General features: G+C 45.5%; 1 protein-coding gene and 1 long non-coding RNA gene across 2 annotated transcripts in view; one reads left to right on the plus strand and one right to left on the minus strand.

Annotated features, from left to right (window-relative positions):
- The window catches only part of LOC126525277 (uncharacterized), a 32,366-nt gene extending 10,717 nt beyond the window's left edge, over positions 1-21,649 (plus strand). Inside the window, exon 2 of the mRNA XM_050173303.3 lies at positions 18,567-21,649. Within this exon, the coding sequence (XP_050029260.2) occupies positions 18,570-20,792 (2,223 nt within the window). The 5' untranslated portion in view covers positions 18,567-18,569 and the 3' untranslated portion in view covers positions 20,793-21,649. The remainder of the gene's footprint in view (positions 1-18,566) is intronic.
- The window catches only part of LOC140216763 (uncharacterized), a 42,156-nt gene continuing 22,202 nt past the window's right edge, over positions 3,515-23,468 (minus strand). The window contains exons 2-3 of the long non-coding RNA XR_011893448.1: positions 9,238-9,355; positions 3,515-4,056 (exon numbers count right to left, since the gene is read on the minus strand). This is a non-coding gene — a long non-coding RNA (uncharacterized lncRNA). The remainder of the gene's footprint in view (positions 4,057-9,237; positions 9,356-23,468) is intronic.

Here is a 23,468-nt window from a genome sequence, read left to right on the forward strand (position 1 = left end):
TGCACAGTAGCCACGGCTGCAAGCCTCGTTCTCAGCAACAGAAATATACAACCCATTTAGCAGCTCCCCATCACATCCGCCCCCGTCTCCTCTCTCTCTCTTTCTCTCTCTCGCTCTCTCTCGCTATTTTTCCACCTCTGTCTTTTTGAAATCAGGAGAGTTCGAAATTCGGTGCCTACACTCATATAGAACGCTCTATCGGCTCCTTTCAATAAATAAAATTCCTTCTGTGTCTTTTATAACTGTAGTTTACTATATTACCCCTGCACGCGTATCGTATGTAGCCAATTTTTTTTTTTTACAGCTCGAGGAAGTGCGCTAATGGTTTTAAGAGACCATTAGCGTGTCAAAGTTTAAGCACGCCTGCATTGTAAAACCACGATCACTGCTTAACGTTGCTCTGTGCCTTCAATTTTCAACCTGAAAATTTGTGAATACGCCCAAGAGGTCCTTAATAATATCCTTATTAACGATTATTTATAAAATCATAAGAACGGTTGCCTTATAGAACATTGAACATTGTTTGAATGACTTAGCTTTTATCTGTGTCTTTATCCTCAAGAAAGTGTGCACACAAGTCCGTCGACGCTGTGCCTGCAAGGAAGCTGGATATATGCATGTTTTTCGTGCACGAGTCATAGCTTTCACAAATTTAGTGCCTTAACAATGTTGTTCAAGCAATAAAAGCACAAGAGTCTCAAATAACTGCACGGCTACTTCTATCTATGCAAGACACCTACGACATCTTCAGATAAGCGGGATGGAAACATAAATGGAAAAATCTAAGCACGGAAATAAGCGGCCTGCGGTGAGATGAAACAACTTTAGAAAAGTAACTTAACAAATTGATAAAGCTTCTCTTTCCGGTTATTCTTATTAGCCACTAAAGCTGCTTAAATCATGATATAGCCAACAGCAGCACTAAACCCGCTATTCATTTAAGCAGAAGATAGAGCAATCTCGAAATACGAGAAACGACCATAGATTTATTTCGGCTGTTCTCTTGTTCCTTCTGTCGCAATACTTCGCACAAGACTTCTGAGAAAGGAAGTTAATTGTGTATTTAGTTCTGAAGCTCCATAGGGTGAAAACTGCTTGCACGAACTGCGTCGGTAAAAAATTAATGCAATGGATCTTTTTAATGTACAAGCCGCGGCGGTGTTCGCCCTTGAAAATAAATTATTCGTTTTCTATATTACCAATGTGCAGCATCAGTTGCTCAACGCGGCTACTCAGTAGAGCAGAAATATATATATATATATATATACGGCTGTATTTCCACTCATAAGAGTATTCTCAATCAGCCATTGTATTTCGCTTGGAGTGGAGTACTCCAAAAATACAAGGCGCGTGGTGCGCACACCAACAATACAGCAACCCTCTGCATGTATCCAACAGAAAACGCCTCTTGCGCAGATTTTGGCAGATTCAGGAAACACGCAATAAGCCCATAGCGCGCTGACGTGAGATGCTTATCAATACGGCCGCGACACTTAATTCATCATCTTCGCTTTTCTTTCGGTGCGCCTTCGGGTGATTCAGCAGCGAACTGCTTTAGGAATGAATGTCGCGGCGCCTTCGCGTCGAAAAAGCGCGCCCCTTGAACATTCTTCTCTTCGCACGAAAAGAGCAAACGCCTTTGGCATGCGGAACTGCATCCCTGGTATGTGTCTCTTGCCGCCGAACGCCAAGATTCCAAGTGCGATTACACTTTAGGTGCAAAGGCTACGCCACGTTTCCGTACAATAAAGCAGGCACCATGCCCCGTATTTCAACGTATGTTCAGCGTCCATGACGTCGGCCCGCGTCTGCGCCAGCGCGTTCGTCTTACGCCACTCGATACCAGCGCTGTCCGTATTGGTGGGGATGTACGTGGCAATATCCCCTTTTAACAATAACCGAACGTAACTAGTGGTGCCGCATTATTGCAAGCGGGATCGCTGTGCAACATATACACTGCGCTCGCCGACGCTTCGCAGCGGTGCCTAGCAACAAGGCCTAGCAACTACGCAACGAAAATATGTGGTTGTCGCTTAAAGCGCCTGGCCTACATCTTAGCTGGCCGTAACTGGTCCTTTGTATCACCGAGCAAATAAGCCAAGACACTGAAGGAGAAACGGGAAAGGCTGGAGCGGGAGTTAACCAACCGCTGACATGTCGATCGCAAAGGGCTACTCAGTCAAAGCAACTTGTCAAGTGTCAGTCAAAGTAACTTGAGCAGCCCGACAAAAAATCACAGACTACATCAAGAAGTTGAAGAGCGTAACTTCTGTATTTATTTAAGTTTGTCGTTCTATGCAGGAACTAACGATGATTTTGCTGATGTCGCTTTTCGCCTCATTTATAGATAGACTACCAGAAGATGTGCCTAGACTGCCGAAAGACCTCGTTGAGGCTAATACTATACTGCGAAACAGCGACGTTCTATTCTTTGCACGAAAGTATATCAGCGCATGCGAACGAAACTCAACACAACGGGCTATGCCATGGCGATCAACAGGTCACCGTTGAAACCGCTCTATCTCGCGGGGATGTAAAAATACAATTACATCATTCTTCCCATTTTGTTTTTGGTATTCCGTTTTCCCAAGTACGCGCCGTCGAAAGACGGAAGAAATGTTTCGTGCGCATGTACATAATAAACGAGTCTTAACATATTCGATTGGGTATAATATTATGCAGTCTGCTTTCCAGATCAAGGTAGCGCTTAAGACTCAAAGCTGCTGATGTCTTCATTCTTTGAAACTGGAAGATTAATGGAGGCTTTATAAAACGCGAAGCCGGGACGGGGTCTTCTCTTGTCCAATAACCCTATTAGAAAGAACCGCCAGCTAGGGTGACAATATTCCCGATGTCCAGGGCGATACGGGTGCCGCAAGCCGCCTACAAATGCATCGTTGCCAACGTCGCAACCAGCGATCACTAATGTTATTGAGCCCGCTGATTGCCTTCAGAAAAGCCTGGAAGGACTGTAGTATCGTTTTGACTTGCAAAGTTAAAAAAAAAAGATGATCATACTTAGTTATGAAGCCCAGAGCGATAACTCCGTTCCAAGGGCTGTCGCGTTTCACGGATATGAGCGCCGCATGACTGAGTGTCCAAGCTTACCTTCAGTCAAAGAGTTTATGACAAATGAAATAAAGCGCGCGCTTTGACCACCTTGCTGCGCTTTTGCTGTACCACCAAAGTGATGGATCGTTGCTGTAAACGTGCGTACACGCACTATATGTATCCAGTAAGGAAACGCCATAATACGGTTGTTTCACCTGCTATACGTGTGTTCAGTGCAGCAGTAATGCTCGCATGCATCGATGCTTGTAACACCATGCAAGGGCTACAGGAACAGAGCTCTTGCTTGTGCACTACGTTTAAGTGATTGTCAACGCGTCATGACGTGAAGCATAATACGCCGACAACGGTTGTGTTTATTGTTGCGACGACTAAGGAGTTTACTGACTTTCTATGATTGGTGACAAGTTCGCATCTCGAAGCTTGCATATATTTTCCATATGTGCTTTCTTTCTTTCTTTCTTTCTTTCTTTCTTTTTTTCTTGTCAGCGCGAATAGTTCTCGTGGGTTTTTTTCGGGCATTTTCAGTCGGTGGTTGCTCTTTCATGGTTGCTTTCGTGGTTGCTGTGAGACGCCCTCGTAGTCCACCGCAGCTTATGTGCTGGTTAACGGCCTTGTCCTCTACCGAATTACGCAATGCAACAACAAACGCAAGCTACCAGCATCATCACTTAGAAATATGTGCCGTCAAATGCAACATCCCTTACATTTATTATGCTTACACTTGCTTACATTCACCATCGTATTTGTTTACATGGTATTTGCTTACATTCACCATCGTCACGATGGTTTCTGCTGCGTTTAAAATGTACCTTCCCAACGTCGTATAGAGTTACGCCTGTAAGTGAAAAGGTGGGTCTGCCAGCAGGTGCTGCCATGTGAGATCTTTGGGGTCTCTGAAGGGGCAGATGCCGTGGTGCAGGGCTGGGCAAGGACTGCCCTCCTCTTCTCTTGCTGCCCTTGCCACAGGAGAGAGTTCCGGCGCCGCTGCAGATGTCAGAGGCTTAATGGCTCTGTTTTCCATGGAAGTGCGCATTGAAAGAGCAAAGGACATCTAGATGTCCTCACTGCAACAAATACATGCCTTCAAACGCAGCATTCTTTTAACAATGTAATGTCCAAACTCACTTCAATATCAAGGAATATTCGAAGAAGTTGTGGACATTTATTTTTGGCCATGTCCACGGAATACGTATGTAGAAAAAGAGAGTAAGAACTATTTTGTTTTCAGTTATAACCTAATATGTGTAATAACGAAATAATTAGTAAGTAGTTTGTTAAACTATTCACAGTTTAAACTTCACTCTAGCATACTTGAAATGCAACTATGCACTTCAATCAGCATTTTATAACATCAAACACAGAGTAGTACACCTAATACATGGACATTAGTGCTTGCAACAAAAGTTTTGTTGAAGTTCCTGCAGGACACCAAGCTCGACGAGCGGCTCTAGCGAGGCAACTGTCTCATGTACATAAGCACTCACCACTTCTCTCATTATCATCATCCATCCCAATACTTTCACTCCCCTTCCCTCTTCCCCAGTGCAGAGTAGCAGACTAGAGCGCACAAGCTCAGGTCGACCTCTCTGTCTTTCCTATCAATAAATTCTATTCTATTCTAGAGCGTTAATTATTAAAGTGAGTACCTTTTTTGAAGCACTTACATTGACAGACTTCGTTAATGGTATCTCCACCATTTTTTTTTATATCTACAAGTAGACATTGAGTTCCCGCTTGCAATATCTCCCTTTAGCAGCTGAGCCGGCGTTATAATGTTCAGGTTCGTTGGTGTCTAATTTGAACTTTCGTGCAAAGCGCATTCGTGGTGTCAAGTGGTTATTACGCTGTAAATGTTCTATCTACGAGACAAGGGCGGTTCTTGTGGTGCGTTCTCTGGTGACCTCGAACGCCGCCGTTTGTCAATCAAGATGGCAAGACGGCAATTCAAAAGTAAGGGCATGGCGACTGTTAGTCGCGTCTATCTACCTTTGTCCGTTATATATTTCGGCCTCACAATTACGTTCTTGTTCAAACCGAGTCGAATCTAGATTTACATGTCACAAGCTCGATTGATTCTGGTTCGTGGTTCTTCTCTATCTTCTTCTATGCCGCCATGTACGCGTAACCATACACATCTTCCGGTAGCCGTTCCATATAGAAGGCTTCTACGGCTACGTTTACCTGAACCCGACAGGAGCGGGTCGAGCCAGAAGTCGTGGCTACAACAATCCGCTCCTCGACAGCGTTTGCATGGGCTCGTGACTGACGGGTCCAGATTTTTTGGCCCATCCTGAGCCCAGGCCAGAGATAAAAAAAACCGTCAGGTTAATCACTGCCGCAGCGAACCACAGGCCCTTCTCGTTTCCGTTTGCATGTTTGCTTCGAACGTCTCAGACTGGGTTGACCTATGCCGCGCCGTCGGGCTGGCTCAGCCCGACTCGACGGGCGTACAGGCCGACCAGCTGGGGCTTACATGAGCGCGAAAGGCCAATCTCAGCCCGACTAGCGGACTCCCACCCATTTCTGTCGCGTTCCTGTAAACACCCTGTATTTTGGTGAACTTTTTCCTTTAGCCCTTCCTAGACTATACTGAAAGCTGACGTTGGCAAGATGGACATTAACCGTGAATTTCGCATCAACAACCTATGTTGCCCAAACATGCTGTTTCTGTGGCCACAAGGATCAATCTTTATTGTATTTTAGCCTATGTAGCTCTCGCACCTTCTTAGTGAAGAAACACATTTAGAGAACGAGTAAAAAAAACTAAAAAAGAAAATAATTACTCACCTACTTCCCGCTCTTTTCATTTGCGTTAAGGAGCACGTGAAAATCTTAAAAATGAACGATATAAATTCACTTATGCATAGATCGGTTCGCTTTCAATTCTTTCAATAGTGCAGAATGCTCCGAAATGCACTCATTACTTTTCTGTTGCAAGAAATGGTCGTGATATGGCTCTTTAAGCGACTAATATAAGCATGCTTAAGCGATTCTCCAGATGTTGTAAAAAGTCAGTACTCGCACACTATTTTTTAAAGTACTCTCCACGGGCACCTGTGGAGTCAATGTTGGATTTCGGCCGTCTCAGAATGATGTCAGCGATAACGTCAAAACAAACAACTGAACATTAAAGCTGACGTCAATGTAGATCTCAGCTCTCATTCCAGGTTGGAATAATCTGAAACCGTTTTGCAAGCCTCAGTGAGCGTGACAAATCGGACGTTGGCAATGGATAAATTAATAGGTTAGCCGTACCGAGCCTTATTAGGCTTAAGGTCTAATCACATAAGAAAAACCTAAATTAGGAGTCAGTTGTGAAGACGCTAAATATGGGGCTCTGATTCAAGCTTATATGCCATTTTACGTACAATCTCTTAGACAAAGTTTAAACACAACTTCTAAACGACTAGACTCTCCAGTGTACCTTGAGTAGATTGGACGATCAGCCTTTTAAATTTGCAAACATCTAGGCATCCCGGCATCACAGCTCATCAACCCAGAAAGCCACGCTAGCTTTTATGCAGTACATGAAGGCGACAGACTTTTTTCCAGCCGTCGATGCGTAGCACTTGCTTTGTGCGTGTGAATGAGGTAGAGACACGTGTTGCCTCTCTCTATTCCTTTCACTTTCCCATCGCTTTCCCACGCCTAAGGTAGCAAACTGGACGAACTCTAGTTAACCTCCTTGCATTCCTCCGATCTTTCTCTCTCTCCAAGTAACTAAAGGCTGTGCAGTTTATGTTGCGATTTGGAAAATTTTGATCGATCAGCAAGCCACGTCATTGGGATAAAACGATTTACTAAGAATTCGTTGTTTTTCGGAGATTTCTTCACGCAGATTTTTTTTTCCTTTTTCATAAGGAAAGCAAAGTGCCCTGAACACATTAGCGTCAGTATACCGCCAAACGGAAGTTTTCTAACGGTTTCTATGACCGTGTGAACAATGTTGTTCCCATAGCCCCTTTAGGCCTACCGCACGCATTGCCGTAACGTTCATAACCTCCGAACAGAGTCGTACGACGAGATGAAAAGGAAGGCGCGAGTCCATGAAGTATGCCAGTCAGCTCCAATTTTCTCATAGGCCAGCCGTCTCACTCATAAGTTATTCCCGCACACATTTTCCTCTTTTCTGTTTCTTCTTTTCTCTACTCGCTGAACGAGTCTGAAAGCAGTTGCCTCATTTTTCAACAGCCTGCTATCTTAATTAGGCTTTTACAGGCGAACATGTAATGTGGAGTTATTCTTTTAAATATAATTCTGGGGTTTTACGTCTCAAAACTCCACTCTGATCATGAGGTTCGACGCATTGGGGTACTCCGGTTTAATTTTGACCATATGGAGTTCTGTAACGTGCACCGAATGCACAGTACACGAGCGTTTTTTTTTTTTTTTTTTGTATTCCTGTCCGGAAGGAACGAAGCCGTCGCGGTCGGGCATTGAACCCACGACCTCGAACTGAGAAGCTCAACGCCACAGCCAATTTCTCTATATCGGTTTTCTGTGTAATATGCATTGGAAACAGCGACTAATACGGTGTGTCGCTCGCTTCTCCGCAGTATTAAATTGTCTCATAAGTGAACGATAATGGTGGTTAAGGCGAACCATTGCAACTCTTTATCAAAATGGGGTGCAGTGGTGTGCAGCTTTAGATTATGTAAAAAAATATGTTACATTGCGCATAGCCCAAGATAGAAACCACGAGTGATGAGCGAGCAGCAGTGACTAATGATTGCTGTTAAAAGCATGTAAGCTCCTTTAAAACATGCCAATCTCGTCCCAGCGCAGCGTACACTGTGACTGCATAGCCAAATTTTTTAAATACAGCCGACGTCCGACGCACATACATACTGTAAACAATATCAGTGTTCTTCAACAAAATATTTTTTATGGTGACGAGTTGGCAAAAATGCTCGTTTAGGTGCATATTACAAAAATCACCAGGTGGTCAAAATTAACCTGGAGCCCCCAACTGTGGTATACCTCAAAATAATATCGTGGTTCTGGCACATAAAACCCTAGAAATAACCTTTTTTTTTCATGAGGATATTGCTCTATGCGTAGCGTTAAACGAGGAACTGCTCCATAGATATACGGCATTCAGGATTTGTGCTCCACCTTTGAGGAATCACAAGCGTTGCATTTAAAAAACTGACGGCATTGACCCCTTCCAAATCTCCACTTTCACACGCCTGCTCTCTACACATGCACGCAAGAGCACCCTTTGCAGGATAGATAATCAGTGTGTGGATGCGCTGACTCGTTTTTTCGAGCATACTTCAGCCTATTCAGCCACTTCTTGTCGATCACCGCTGTACATGTGCCTGGGATGACAGACACGATGCTGCGTACCAGTTGAGCTCCAAGTCTTATGCGCCATCATAGTGAACGCACTGTAAGGAAGGTTGCGAGAAACACCTAAACAATGGTGTTCAATCTAAATCCACCAAACATTGCCAGCCTTCCTTTCTTTTTTTTTTTTTTTTTTTTGCTTTTAGAGGGGGCGCGTCTTTTCGCTTGAATCCCCGGCGCCTCCAAGCGTGGCAGGTTCTTGCTTCGGCTCAAATGTTATGAGGTGTACTTAGTTTTCTTTTTCTTCTCTCGAAAACAACGCCCGTGCTTTGCACCGTTCTGAAGGCATGATTGCTTAGAAAAAAAAAATACATGACTGGAAATGACTACAAAAAATAAAAATAAAAGGAAGATCTGAGAAAAAATAATCCAACCCATAACTATGAGCGATCTTAAAGACCAGCCACCTCAGTTACATGTGGCTGGCGGCGGAAATGCCTTATTTTATTTACATAATGGTACTAACTGAACATACCATTATATCGCTGAGCCACGAAGCCGCAGGCACAATATACTAGAGTGGCCAGATTCTGAACTCAAAAGTGCTGATTAATCTAATTTAGCTGTACGTTGAGAAATACGAGGTAGTCGGAATTATACAATGCCCTCCATTTGTTCAAACATAAGAGATGGCTTTGTCGACACATTAGAGCGAGGAAGTTCGCCTTATCCTCGACACTTGGCATGTGGCTGATAGCGGTAGCACGTGTGTTTGTCAACCCTCGATTATGTTGCACAAAGAATTGTCATGCGTAAGGAGTTTTCTTTCGCAAGTGCCCCCAGGTGTCAGTTATTGACGGACTGGCGCTGTCATACCTTGAGCATGAGTAGATAACTTGTGTCTTCCTTCTTTCTCGCCCTTGTGCGACCTTTCATTTGACATTCGGCGTTAGCGTTGTCCTCTTCGTTCTTTCTTGTGTCCGTCTTTCCACGCCTGCATTTCGAAGGAGAACAAGTAAACATACGCAGCCGTGAGCCATTATCTCCGTATTTTCTTGGTCGCCTACTGATTATGCCAATATAGCATTCAATTTTTTATTCGTAAATTCTTTAATTAACATATTTCATAAAATGGTTATGAACTATTCCTTCGTCCAGTATGACACATGTAGTGAGCTAAAAGCCACGATTATCTCTACAACGCTGCAATGTTATCACAAAAGGAAAATATTTTTTTTTTCGCTTCATTATACAAAAGTAATTGCTAGAGCGCTGGTGGAATGCCGAATGCACTCGTCATTCGATAAAAAAAATCCGTTTGAAGAAAAGAATCTTAAATGGCCAACTTTCCAAGAGTTGTAGCGATTACAAATTTTAGGAGTTATTTAAGTGAATAGTGCAACAATAGTGAATTTCAGTGCAACAGATGAATATTTTGTAAGCATTTAGAATTCCAGTCAAAGTCTAAAAAAAACGTGCATAGATCAGCTTTCTTTGCAGTAGAAAATATACTTCGGTCATACCCAGAGTAGAGCAAATAAATATTCTGGGTCTTCTCATTGACGCAAGGAGCTGTAACGCTACGGCCCTAAACCGTCTCACAGGCCAGGCCAACAGTACTTTAAAGCTCCTGGGCAGGGTCTCAAACCGAAATGCAGGCCTCAAGGAGGACAATCTCATCAGAGCATATCATGCATTTTTCATCAGTCATGTGACGTACATTGCATCAAACCTGAACTGGGGGAAGGGAGAGAAGGCTAAGCTAAACGCACTTATACGCTCCGGACTCAAACGGGCTCTGGGACTCCCGCACGGAGCGAGTACCGAACTCCTCAACAAGTTAGGACTTCATACCACTATAGATGAGCTCATTGAGGCACATTCGATGTCACAAATTGCAAGACTCTCCAACACTAAGCCAGGGTGTAAAATTCTAGATGAAGTCGGAATACTGCCTCGAGGAGGAGACGTCTCTAAGTTCAAAATACCCAAGGAGGTGGAGACACAATTAGTTGTAGACCCCATACCTAGAAATATTCATCCTGTGTACAACAAGGGCAGAAGGGACGCCAGGGCCAAATGCATTCTGGGTAAACTGCACCAACAACACAGCTCAGCTCTTTTTGTCGATGCAACTAGTTATGGATCGGGCAACCGCTACGCTATTGCCGTGGTCGACGAGAGCGGTAAATTAATAAACGCGGCGTCACTAAGAACGACCTCCATTCATGCCGCCGAAGAAGCAAGCATAGCACTTGCAATTGCAATGAGGAGAGGCTCCACGATTTTCTCTGATTCCCGTACAGCTATTAGGAATTACTCAGCCGGCTTCATCTCAGTGGAAGCACACAAGTTACTTATACACAGTATTAATACTCATAATTACGACCAACTGGATAGCTCACACCTAGTCTGGTTTCCGGCTCATCAGGGCCACTCGGTCAGCCCCAGTAGCTGCAATCCTAACGAGCAAGCTCACTCTGCTGTGCGAGATCTCACATGCCGCGCATCAGATCAGGAACTGCTCCAGGATGACTGCAGCTCCTACAAAGACCCACTTACTACTTTTCACGAGATCACCTCACACTATAGGGAAGGCAGGAGGTTTTTTCCTCCCCCCCATCAGAAGCTCAACCGAGCTCAGGCAGTCACATTAAGAATGATTCAAACTAAATCTTATCCCACACCTTTCGTGCTTAACAAAATTGACCGGGATTTTCCCGCGGAATGTAAAAGTTGTGGACACACTCCGTGTCTATTTGATCATATGTTCTGGCTGTGCCCCAACCAAAGGGCTTCGGATCTCAACAGTGAGGAGGACTGGAGTCGGCGCATATCCAGCGAAGTCCTCCAAGATCAACTCCTGGCCGTCCGGAGAGCTCACGACATCGGGAAAGCCTTTGGCCTACCGGTGCCTACGTGGGCGGAGCCACCGACTTAGCCTGGGGGCTTGTGCCCTCGGACACTAGTTTCTCTGGACTAAAATAAAGTTCTTGCCATGCCATGCCATTAACTACTACTGAATTTTCTGTCTTGTCAAATCGTTCGAAGTTAGAAATTCTTTCTGATGATATTATTGAGATTTGTCTGTTAGAATTCACTGCTGCTGTGGAACTACTGCTCGCTTCATATCCATGTTCAGGCAGTGGAACCTCTCCTTAATTAAAAAAAAATATATACTTAACAAGTTTGCTGGCGACCTTTTAATGTAGTAACCCATTCTGTTAAATTCCTTGTGGAATCCATGCGCGTGAAAAATGTCTGAAATATTTTAGATTCTTAAAAGTGATGTGGAAGGGAACACAATAATATTCCACCAATTGCTAGTTAAGTGAAATGGCTTTGTGTAACAGTCGTATGAAATCTATACAGGACAAAGATTTGCTGAGACTCGTCGAAATAACGTCAACCCAAAATGTTCCATCTAGCAAGCTCATATGAGACGAGAAAGCACGATAAAATTTGTACGGCGGCAGAGACAGGTCGCTGCTCTCGTGACTCAATAGACATTTCCAAAGGCGACTATAGTGCCGAGCATAAATTTGAGTGCATCGGCTGCAAATCTTGAATTTACAAATGATCTTTAAGCATGATCATGTAAGTTTCTAACGAAAGTAATTTCACCGTTCTTTAAGAGGCTAAACTTCAGCTCTGCTGCCAGCACATCGAGATTCTGAAAGAACTGTGACGTCACTTTAATTACTCGCTGTCATACTGAGCTCCATTCAATCTCATCATATGTATACGCAGCTAATATTGCGTTTTTCGCATCAGACAGTGATATTCGCCGCTTACTTCAAAAATGACTCGCTATATTCAAGCATAGCTGCACGTCGTTGAAATCTGGTCACACAATGTTCACCTCTCCCTTAAAGTTAGAGAGCGTTCAAGTTTAATTTTTCCTGCCATTATTCATGTGAACACTTCGTTTTGCTACCGGAATATATCTGAAGTGGACTAAGTCAAGCATCCGTGTGCAAATTATCGGCGGTCTGTCAGCTGGCCTGTGCGAATTAATCTATTAAAAAAAGGAGTACGGTCAGTTGACACGCTACGTAAGCAGTGCAACAGTCAGTCGTGGATACGTAGACTCCCTATTTTGATGATCCACATACTTGCAAGCGCGCCCCGTTTAAGAACTTGGATGTTTCTTATATACAAGTGTAACAGCTTACAAATTCAACCTTCCTGCTCTATTCGACCGGGAATCCCTGGGGACGCTTGTGCAGTAGCTACACAAAATTGGTTGCCAGTAATGAACCCCCCGGAAGCACGTTCGTCCTCTATTTTGTGCGCGTTTTGTTTACTTACTGCTCAAACATTCCTATATATGAAGGCCCGAAGATATGCTTAGAATCTTATTCATTTTCCAGCCTGCGTTATTTTTTCCAGTTCTCCGGCCGTAGTGTCACAGGCCTCAGAAAGTCATTGTGCAAGCTTTGATTGGTCCCTGGAATGCACGCATTTGGGAGGTATCAGCTATCGTGGGCCACGACACCTACAGAATGTTTGCTCAAATAACGTGGAACATCGGTGCTATCATAGTATATTGAATGGAATAATGAAAGATCATATAAACAGTCTCGCGATAAGCATTGCCAGTGTGACTGGTGGTTCACAATGCAAAGAAATATGCGTCATTACCATTTCCTCTAGTGCTCTAAAATTGTGACACCTCTTTAAACTTATTGATTAGCTGATTAGATGAACTATGATTAGCTCCGAATATTTGTATTTCTGTCAATAATATGCAAATTAAATGTCAGGTGGTTTGGTTTCACATAAGGATGTTCTTTTATTAGGTCGCCGCACATTCATTCCGAAAGCAACGTTCAATGGTCAGTTGATACGTCATGATCAACAATGTCACTCGTCGCTCACGCACAACCGCGCCCTTGTACATTGCCACGTTATTCGGTTCTGTCTCAACACATTAGCCCAGAACCGGTAGGCTCCGGTTAGAAGCATGGGTGCCAGACCCCAATGTGAGAACAGCGTACTCTCGCTCACGGCTATCGTTTTCTTAGAAGTGAAGGTGACGTAGCTTTGCCTTATGTGAACCAGAGTCATGCTGGCTGCCTTCGTGAGCAGTCCTGTGGCGTAGACGTCGTACACCCAAAATAACGGTACGCTTTGAGTCGCCTCAATCAACAAAAGACAGAACGAACGGACTCGTGAGATAGACAGCGCCGCATCGCTAACGAGGATGCGTGTCATTGGCGTACTCTTCCTTTGTGACGAACCATTTCCATCTCTTTTTTTTTTTCGCGGATAGGCTCGAGAACCGGCATGATAGCTCAGTGTATGCTCCTGGAGTCACGAGTGCCAGCAGCCAAATAGCGCCTTACGTAACGTGCCAGGAGACATGCGTTGACAATGACGTCGTCATCTAGCTTCACCACTACACCTGTCGAACAATTGAAGTAGTGGTTAGCCGCGAGCCATCTTGTCGCACCTATGAACTTATCGATCAGGTTCCCTTAGGTGTCCCCTCGTTCCAGCACCACCACGTCGCCTTCGCACTCTGCCTCCGGACTACCTCGTCGCTCAGTCCCGCATTGGTGGCCTGGTCGACGAAGAAGACCACGGAGGAGCTGAGCGCGACGACTGCGGGGTCGCCAATGATACTCCGCAGCAGGCGACGCCGGTAGAAATGGTCCGGAGTGTTGTGCATGTAGCAGAGCACCCGAAGGGTGGAACCGCAGGTCTTTTTCATTTTCTAGCCAGGTATGCTTGCGGCGTTGCCCGCGATAGCCACGTAGGAAGTGATGGAGGTCGCGACTAGTGCTGGCCTAGCCGAACTTACCTGAACAGACGATGACCTAAAGGTATTTGGCCCGACTGATGCAGATCACTCAGATATCGGCTCGAGAGTAGCAGATTCACCTGTTGAAGGTTTCACGTTGCTAGGAGGCTCGGTGGCATGGGCTTCCCAGAGGTATCCGTCGCGCTACGCGGTCGGTCGGAGTTTAAGGCACGATGCGGATACGACGGACGCATACGTTATCGCTCGATTAGGTATCTTGGCCCATTTCGTTCTTGGCTCGATCCGACTAAACATGCGGGAATCCATGGGGTTTTATCCAGATGTGCTTGATTCTTGGCAGTGATCTTCAGTCTAATTAGTTCAAATCGACGCCGTCCGTACACATTAACAGCGCCGTTTTCTGTAATTATTTGAAATAAGATGCGTTGCCCCGATTTCAGAACCACTATCTTTTGACACGCATTATCTGGTAGCTTGTTCATCCGAAGAGGATCTGTTTCGTATCCTTTTAATACGGAGTAGTTACGGAGACGACGCGGAGACGAGTCACAGCAGGAAGGTCACTCTGTGTGAGAAGAGGCCACGCGGCAAGAGCGAAAGCAACCGTATATATTCGCAACACGGCAGATTGTTGTTGTTGTTGCTGCTGCCTCAAAACATGACTCGTACCTACGAAGCGCATTGGCCACGCAGGAGTGATGGAAAAGTAAACCCAACAAAATATCAAGAAGGATAAATACAAGCATACGAACAAAGCATTAGGTAACTAAATTATAACACAAATTTTGAATCGGCCTACTCATAAACCATAAACCAGAAGAAAATTAAAAATAAAATAAAGTTTCACATGGTCATTACCCTAGCAGCGTAACCTTCCGGACACTCCTGGGGTATTGAGCGTGAGGCATTTGTGCTGAGTAATAATCATCAAGCCATGCCTTGTGCCTAACTGAATGCACCAATGGACAAAATGCTTCGCGTTGAAAGTGCTAAAGGGCAATTTGTGCAGAGTGTTTAGAGACGTCACAGTCCTCGTCTTCGCATTTATGTGCCTAGATCAATCGCTGCTTCTTCATGAGATTGATGATGATGATATCGATGATAATGCTGCTCCGCTTTTATGACGCATACGCACTAAGCGGGATATGTCAAGAATCGGGTAGCAGGAGGTGGCTTAAAGGAAATTCTCATTCGAAGAGGAGAAGAAAGAAAGGAAACACCGGAAAAAGTAGAATAGTGTGCGAGTGCGCAATCGAACTAAATGAACGAAAATTATGAAAGTCGTAATAATGAAGGAGAGGATAGAGAGATGATAACTGAGGAATGGAATGGGATCGAAAATATGATTGTGGTGGCCTGGAGTAGAGGTAAAGCACCGGGTTTTAATCTGAAGGTTGTATGTTCGACTTCTCGTGCAGCCCATTATGTTTTTCAGGCTTGGAGTGGCGCCTGACACGGGCAAAAAAAAATGCCGAGAGCCAGCGGGGGTATATTAGTTCAGGTGAAACTACATTGAGAAAGCCCCCTAAGCTTCAACAAAATACACTCCCTCCACAGAACAGGTATTGATCTCCCTGCTGCAGTATACAACCACTACCTATCTCAGACTCTTGCAATTAACCTGTGGCCCTCAGTCCACAGCGGCTTCGGAGAACCTGAACAAGGCTGTGGTAAGATCTGCGACGCGGCCGAGGCTAAGATCGACGCGACTAAGAATCTCTGTATCTGGACAGGCCATCACTGGAAGCCGAATCTGGGAAAGTTTAACACCTGATCCCTTTTGAGTGAAAGTAGCTTTTTGAAGAATTATTCGGCATTGCCTGGTATATTATTCGCCTTAGTTGGGTTAGAATAAAGGGTGAGGCGTATGCAGTGGTGACTAAAGGCCATGTCCTCTGCTACAGAGCTGTTCCAGATAAGCGAGAATAGGGGGTAAGATTTCTAATTCATAAGGACATAGCGGGCAACATTGAATATGATCTACAGCAATAATGATCCGGTAGAAGTCATCGTAGTGAATGTAAATAGGAGATAAAGATCATACAAGCCTGCGCTCCCAGCTCTTGTCATGATAAGGAAGAAGTAGGGGCGTTTATCAAGATGTTCAATTAGCAATGATAAAGATGCAAACTACGTATACTGTAGTCAAGGGCGACTTCAATGCAAAAGTAGGGGAAATGCAGGCTTGAGGAAAAGCAATCGGCAACTACGGCACGGACTCTAGGAAAAGTAGACGAGATTTGTTGGCAGAATTTGTGAACGGATTAGACTCCAAATAAAGCATACTTTCCACAGGAAGCGCACTAACTGGAAATGAACCTTGAAAAGCCCTAATGGAGCAAGAATAGATGAAATAGATTTCATAACCTCTGCCAATCCTAGCATATTGCAGGATGTGGAAGTGTTAGGTATGGTAAAGGTAGGTAAAGGGCAGTGATCATTGGTTGATGAGGTCTAGAATTGCTATTATTCTGAAGAGATAAAGTGAAAAGAATTGTCCAGAAGAAACATTTCCTCCTAGACGCAGCAAGGCTAAAAGAAAACGAATACAGGCTGGTGCTCCCAAACAAATACGCAGCTTTAGAACTAGAAGGAAAAGATGCCATAGAGGTAATGGATGAAACCATAACTAGGCTGACTTCAGAAGCAGCAATTGAAGTATGAGTTAAGGCAGCAAGGCAAGCAAAGTTCTCCAAAGCACTCCAAAGTAACAAAGGACCTAATAAAGAAACGACAAAGCATGAAAGTGTCTAATTCAATATATCAGATCAAAGCTGTCAAAGTTTACAAATAAGAAGAAAGTTTGCGAAATTATCAATTTAAACGTCGGGAAAATTGCGAAAGCAGTAAAAAATGAAATCAGGAGAAATGCTGTCACAGAATAAGAGAAGACGTATGTAATATGTAATGAAAGATAAGGAGAATAATGTCCTAAGCAATTTTGACGATTTAGTGAAAGCAGCTGAAGATTTCTATAGTGACCTGTACAGTACCCAGAGCAGCCACGCTACCTTCATTCGAAGTACTGATAAACAGGATACAGAGGCTCCTCTGGAACTAGCGATGAAGTTACAACGGCCTTGGAAGAATTTCTGAAGGAAAAGCGGCAGTCTTAGAAGTATTCAAGCTGTTAGGCTGGGAAGGCTTAAGAGGGGGGGTCAATGACAAATATGCCACCAACCTTTGGTTTTTAGATCACATTTTCGTGATAGGCAACGCTGGGGATGTGTTGCAATATATGATTGAGGACCTTAACCAAAAAAATTTAAGCGTAGGTTTGAAGATTATTATGCAGAAGAGAAAGGTAATGTTCAATAGCCTGGCAATGGAACAAGAATTCATGATCGCCAGTCAGCCTGTAGAGTCTGCGCAGGAGTACGTTCATCTACGTCAAATACCCACAGGGTACCTTGCTCATTAGAAGGAAAGTCACGGAAAAATAAAAGTAGGCTGTAGTGCATACAACAGGCATTATCAAATCCTGATTAGGAGCTTACCACTGTCGTTGAAAAGTGAACACTCATGGCATTCTACCTGTGCTAACATATCGGGCAGAAATTGGAGCTTCAAAAACGAAGCTAGATAACAAGTTGAGGACCGCGCAAAGAACGATGGAACGAAACATGTTAGGCGTTGCGTTAAGAGACAATAAGAAAGTGGTGTGGATCAGAAAGTAAACGAGGACAGCCGATGTTCAAGCTTACATTAGGAGAAAAATAATGGAGCTGGGCAGACTATGTAATGCGTAAGGCAGATAACCGGTCGGCTATTAGAGATACAGAATTAGTTCCAAGGGAAGAAAAGCGCCGTCGAAGACAGCAGAAAATTAGGTTGGGTGATGAAATTAGGAAATTTGCAGCCGTAATTTGAGATCAACTAGCGCGAGACAGTGGTGATTGGAGATCACTGGGAGAGGCCTTCGCCCTGCAGTAGACATAAATATTTGGTGCTGCTGATGATGACTATAGAAAGGCTTGAAATATTACGAAATCATTTTTCTGAATATGTTAACTACGTTACACCTCATCGTGCCAGAATCACTGGAAATAGGCCGTACTTCAGTCCTAGAGACCGACATAAGAAGCAAAGGGAAGGAGATTAACCATTGTCGCACCCTGGTGGCTACACTGCTCGTGGAGAAGTGTACTGCTCGTGGAGAAGTGTAGAGAGAAAGAAAGATCTAAGAAGGAAGAAGGACGCATTACGAATACATTCACCAGCCACGAATTCGCGATATCTTTGGTGAACGAAAGGTCAAATTAAGAAAGCACCTGACGTTATCGCCAGCGCTTCTTTCTGACTAGTTTTGTTGGGTCTGTGCATTTCCATTCATTTGCACTCCTCAGGATACAAATTGTCACCGCTTTGCCAGCCTTAATTCGCGTCGATGTGAAGTAGTGCAGAGTCTCACTTTTCTTTCTTTTTTTTTCTTCGACAGAAAATGCGCGGACAAGCCGCGACACTCCTGATGCTCGTGTTCGTGGCGAGTCATGCCTCCGGCCGCCCTGCTGACACGGGCGGTACAAGCGCCGCCAAGAACGACCACACTGCTCGCGAGGAAACGCTTGCGAGGCTTCTACGGGAGGAGCTGAGGACGCTCGAAGGCTCCTCTTTCCCCAAGTCTGGCATTCGCCGCGACGCTAGCGCCGTCTCCGCTATAGTGTCAAGCGACGACGGTGACCTGGCTGGTTCGTCCACGCATGTGGACGGGCCTAGGGATGCCAGCGTGGATCTTGCTGCCGTGCCGGAGTCCACTGGCAATAATCGGGTGTCCAGCCATCAGCATTACGAGGTGGGACGTTCACTGGGCTCCAAGGATTCCACGCCATCCGAGGAAGCCATCCTGCAGCAGAGACCGCCTCCGTACAGGGAATCGGACCACTTGGCAGAAAAGCGGGCGCTTCCACCGCACGTGGTAAGGGCGCGTTCTTCTGGCGATGGCTTCCTGATGAAACTCAGGTCTCGCTCGCGGCCCGTGTACAAGCCTTTGTATTCGTCCAGCGAGCACCTGGCAGCCAGGCCTGCGATTCCACTGCCGCAGATTGAAGCGTATTTGAGTAGCAAAGCCGCCGAGTCGATCGCAGTTGGGGCGCCGTCTTTATTGGACGAAGCTAAGGAGGACGTCGCTGTACCTGCGGTCACGCAGGCCGAAGCACTCCAGGGACTGTCGACAGTGTTGCCACCGAGATACTCTTCGACGAAAGTGCCTTTCCAAACACCGACGGTGTTTCCATTTGTCCCCAAGACCACGGTGGCCCCTAAGGTACCGGAACTCGTCCCCGAGCCCTTGCCGGAAAAGCCAGTTCTATTGCACGCTGTCGAGGAACTTGTGGGCCAAGAATCCGTCTTACAATCCTCGTCCAAGGCACCACCGGTGCCGAGCGCATCTACTACTGAAGCTCCTAGCGTCTCGTACGACACTACTGCTACGGAAGTCGCGCCATCTACGACAGAAGGATCGAAAGCAGCTGTGACGCTTGAAAAGACAGTCACCGTACCCAGTGTTGATGAACACCCACCGCTACCACCAAAACAGCAGACAGTGAAGGCAGCGACCACCGCGCCTAGTGTGTCATTTCCGACGAACCTGTACCTACCGGACGCCCTGGTTTTGTCCAACCAGCACAGCAAGCCTCAGCACTCGAGGTTCTCTCCGGCTACCGTTCCGAGCAGGCGGACGGCTACGACTACGTACTCTGATGAGCACAGAACAAGTGCTATGGTTCCGTCGACCAGAGCACCCCCACCTTTCCCGCCGAGGAGGCGAATGACATTCCAGCCTTTCAGAAAAACGACAACAGTGCCAGTCCACTCATCTGTATCTACAGACGCCACGCCGCAATGGCAAAAGGAGTCGCCTTTGCCACCGCACTACGCCGCAGACGACGAATTCGACATCGTGAGAAGGAAGAAACCTGTCGGGCGGCCCGTGCTGGACACGACTAAAGACCATTTTGTATCAACCGAGCCATCTATAAACACAGAATTAAAATTTCCCGAGGTACCTGAGGAACTAGGCGAAGGCCACCACGTTGAACACGCTCAGGACGTCCATCCCGGCGAAAACAAAGTTGAAAAGAATGAGCCATATGCCCCTCCCACGAGTGTTCAAACTCCGCTGGATACTGGCTCTGCCTTATCATCGGCCGACGAAGTGAAAACGCTACCTAGCAACCTAGACAAACCACCAAGCCAGGTCTCCGTGCCGCACACTGACTCTGCACCAACAAAACCTCTTCACTATGGCCTCGATTCGGAGGTGGCACCAGCTTCTGAGTCATCTGCTGGTGAGACAGCTGTGCTGGATAAGCTGTCTCCGACGGGTCCAGAGGAGGACAGCCCCATTGCAAAGCCGGCACCTGAGCTCACTTCAAGCCCAGACGAGGGGTCTCTCGGCCTTCCTGGCTCTCTGAGTGACCAGCAGAGTGCTCTCGAAATCTTGGAGCAACTTCACAAAGCTGAAGAAGCGCCCATTGAAGAGCCATCTGCTCTCGCTGACCCAAAAGCAGATGCTGATGCCCAGCCGTCCTTCAACATCGATGATATGATGGTGTCTTTAGCAATGGGTGAAGGCGACGGTTCAGACGGAGCTGGAGACGAAGCGGAGAGCGCCCCACAAGCACCAGCTCATCTTACTGACATGCAAGGACGGCTCATCTACTAGAATTGCCTACAATGCTGCGGTTTTCTTGGGGGTACAATGCGAGCTGCATTGGTGTTCCATGGTGACAGCTCAGCTGTGCTGTTATAAGTCCTTAGTGGAGTGACGGCCTCTGTAATGCGCTAATGCTAAAATTTGACTATTTTCCTACGCTGCACAATTAAAAGGAACCATAGTGACAGTTGAGCTGCTGGACAGCTTAACTGTATGGTCCTCTTTGCCGAACGAATGCGATGCACTACCCAACTGCAGGTGCACATAGAGGAAAACATGCAGCAGCATCAAAAAAACTCATTGCGCCAAACTACTGCTCATCCATATAGGAAGTCGCTCCCCTCCTCTCATATTTATGTCTTGCCACGCAAAGTGCGATCCACGTGTTCCTTTGAAAACCAGAGCACAGTGCTATTTCTAACTGCAGCGTCAAGGGTGTGGTAGGTGTGCGCAGCATACTGGGATTTTCATTCTAATAACTCGAACGTGGTTCTTGGATACCAAAAATACTGCGTTGGAAGGTCGGCGTCACGTTGTAATCTTGGTTCTGTTCGCTTTTACTGGGCTAATCAAGTCTGTCGGTAGGGTTTTCTCTATTTGTGTATAAGCTGTGGGTAAGTGGCAGTGCGGACATCGTTGTCCCTACGATTGTTCAGACGTGACCATGATCTCATCCGTGTTTTCGGAGCTGTTATGCGGCGTAATTTTCTTGGCCCTGTGGGTTGCGTTCTACGAGGACTCGCAGTTCACAATCATATGGATGGGAGCCTCTGTCATTACTCAGTGTTTTCGCCCTTATTTATAGCCTCATCAAAAAGGCGCCTTCGCGCATCTCATCTCGTCAAAATAAAATGTTCTCAAAATCACCTTGTATCGTTCTCTTATGTTCCGTCCGGCTCCCATGCTGGCTGAGCATCTTACAAAATACAATGCTTCACTCAGTGCTGTTTCAATTCCATAGTTTCTTACATTCTCTCTGTTTCCAAGCCGGCCGAAGTGAGATGCACATACCAAAATATTACCTCGAAGACCATTACCTCGAAGATTACCTCGAATATCCTTTACAAGCCATTAATTTACACCTTACTCACCCTTCTTCGGTGCAGAAACTATGCACGATTATGTGATTAGGTCAGATATTAGCTGCAGTCACCGCTTTAGAAGCTAATGCGATTAATACACTTGATTGCTGGAGGAAGATTATCGTTGATTTCCGCATATATGTGAGTGCAGCAGGTGAAGAAAAGGTGAATAACAGGAGATGTGTGAAATCTGCCTCGTCTTCACCGGGGCGAATGCATGAGGCAAAACATACGCGAAGCAGCAAAAAGAAAGATAGATAGCTGCAGTGCCTAAATAGGTTCTCGTCCCCCCAAACATATTTGGGTGCAGACACAGTCCCAACAACTTGTTACTTCACTGAACCTTGCAACAGAGCATGCACTGCTTCCTTGATTTCTCGTTCAGATTAGATGTCTTCATCTATATGGGCCTACAGGGCACATTGAAATATGCATTTAGATAGACCATAATTATTCCAGCTGTTCCCCACCTCTTCTATTTTCTTTACCTTTCACGAGCTTGCTTCATCTCTCCGCGATTCTTTCTATCTTTCTTTCTGCCTTACCTTTCCCCCCGTGTAGGGTAGCAAACCGGAAAGTTCCCTGCTCCTTAACCTCCCTGCCTTTTCTATGTCATTTCTCCCTCTCTCTTTCTGTCTCTCTCTCTCTCTCTCTCTCTCTCTGTCAGCTACACTATTACACCTTGCACAGCGTTTTGACAATTAGTTGGCGCGCGACATTCTTGTCAGTAAAAGGCACCACTTGCTGACTGATAGATATTGATGTCCAGAAAAATACAGAATTAGAATGAACAAGGAAACTCGGCATGATTTAGGCTGCGATTCCCTTTGCCCGACAAGACCGCTACTTCGTAGAAAGTTAAGGATTGTCATTAGCAGATAAAAAGAAGCAACTGGCAAAGTACGTACGAAACAAATGCAAGGCCTGCATTAGGAGAAACTTTGTAAAGCCACATGCAGATCAAGAAATGAATAATTTTCATGTTTGTCCAAAAAATGGACGAGCACTCTTGGAAAACTGTCCTTTATTGGAAAATGCTCGAACAAGCTGAATTTATGTACGTTAAAAACGTAGATTGTACTCCTTAGTCAGTTATTAAGATGTCTAGAACGCGACATAACAGCATGAAACACCCGGAAGTACCCGTTATAGCCTGGAAATAAGCTCCACGTCCTTTCTGCACTCTTGAGAGACAATGGTTTGCTGGAGGTGCGCTAACGTATCATAGTGAAAAAGCAGGAGACACTCAACCAGAGGAATTACCAGTCTCGACCGCCAGGCAGAACCAGCCTTTTTCTACGACCCCACCACAAGCATAACCATGAAAACTTACACAAATAGCGAAAGGAAGTTACTACAACCAAAATTTCGGCGCTAAGTGCAAGTGTGAAGAGACCATCAGTCATCTTCTGTGCCACTGCTCTCCCTTTGATAACCAACGTCAAGTCTCTCCAGTGTGCCTTGAACAGACTGGACGATAGGTCATTTACAGAAGCAAAGATCTCGGGAGCCTCCACTCACAGTTCATTAGCCCAGAAAGCAGTACGAGCGCTTCTTCACTACCTGAAGGCAACAGACTTGAGTGCCCGACTATAAACATCCT

This window comes from Dermacentor andersoni, chromosome 3 (genome assembly GCF_023375885.2).
Source record: "Dermacentor andersoni chromosome 3, qqDerAnde1_hic_scaffold, whole genome shotgun sequence".
Classification (NCBI taxonomy): domain Eukaryota; kingdom Metazoa; phylum Arthropoda; class Arachnida; order Ixodida; family Ixodidae; genus Dermacentor; species Dermacentor andersoni.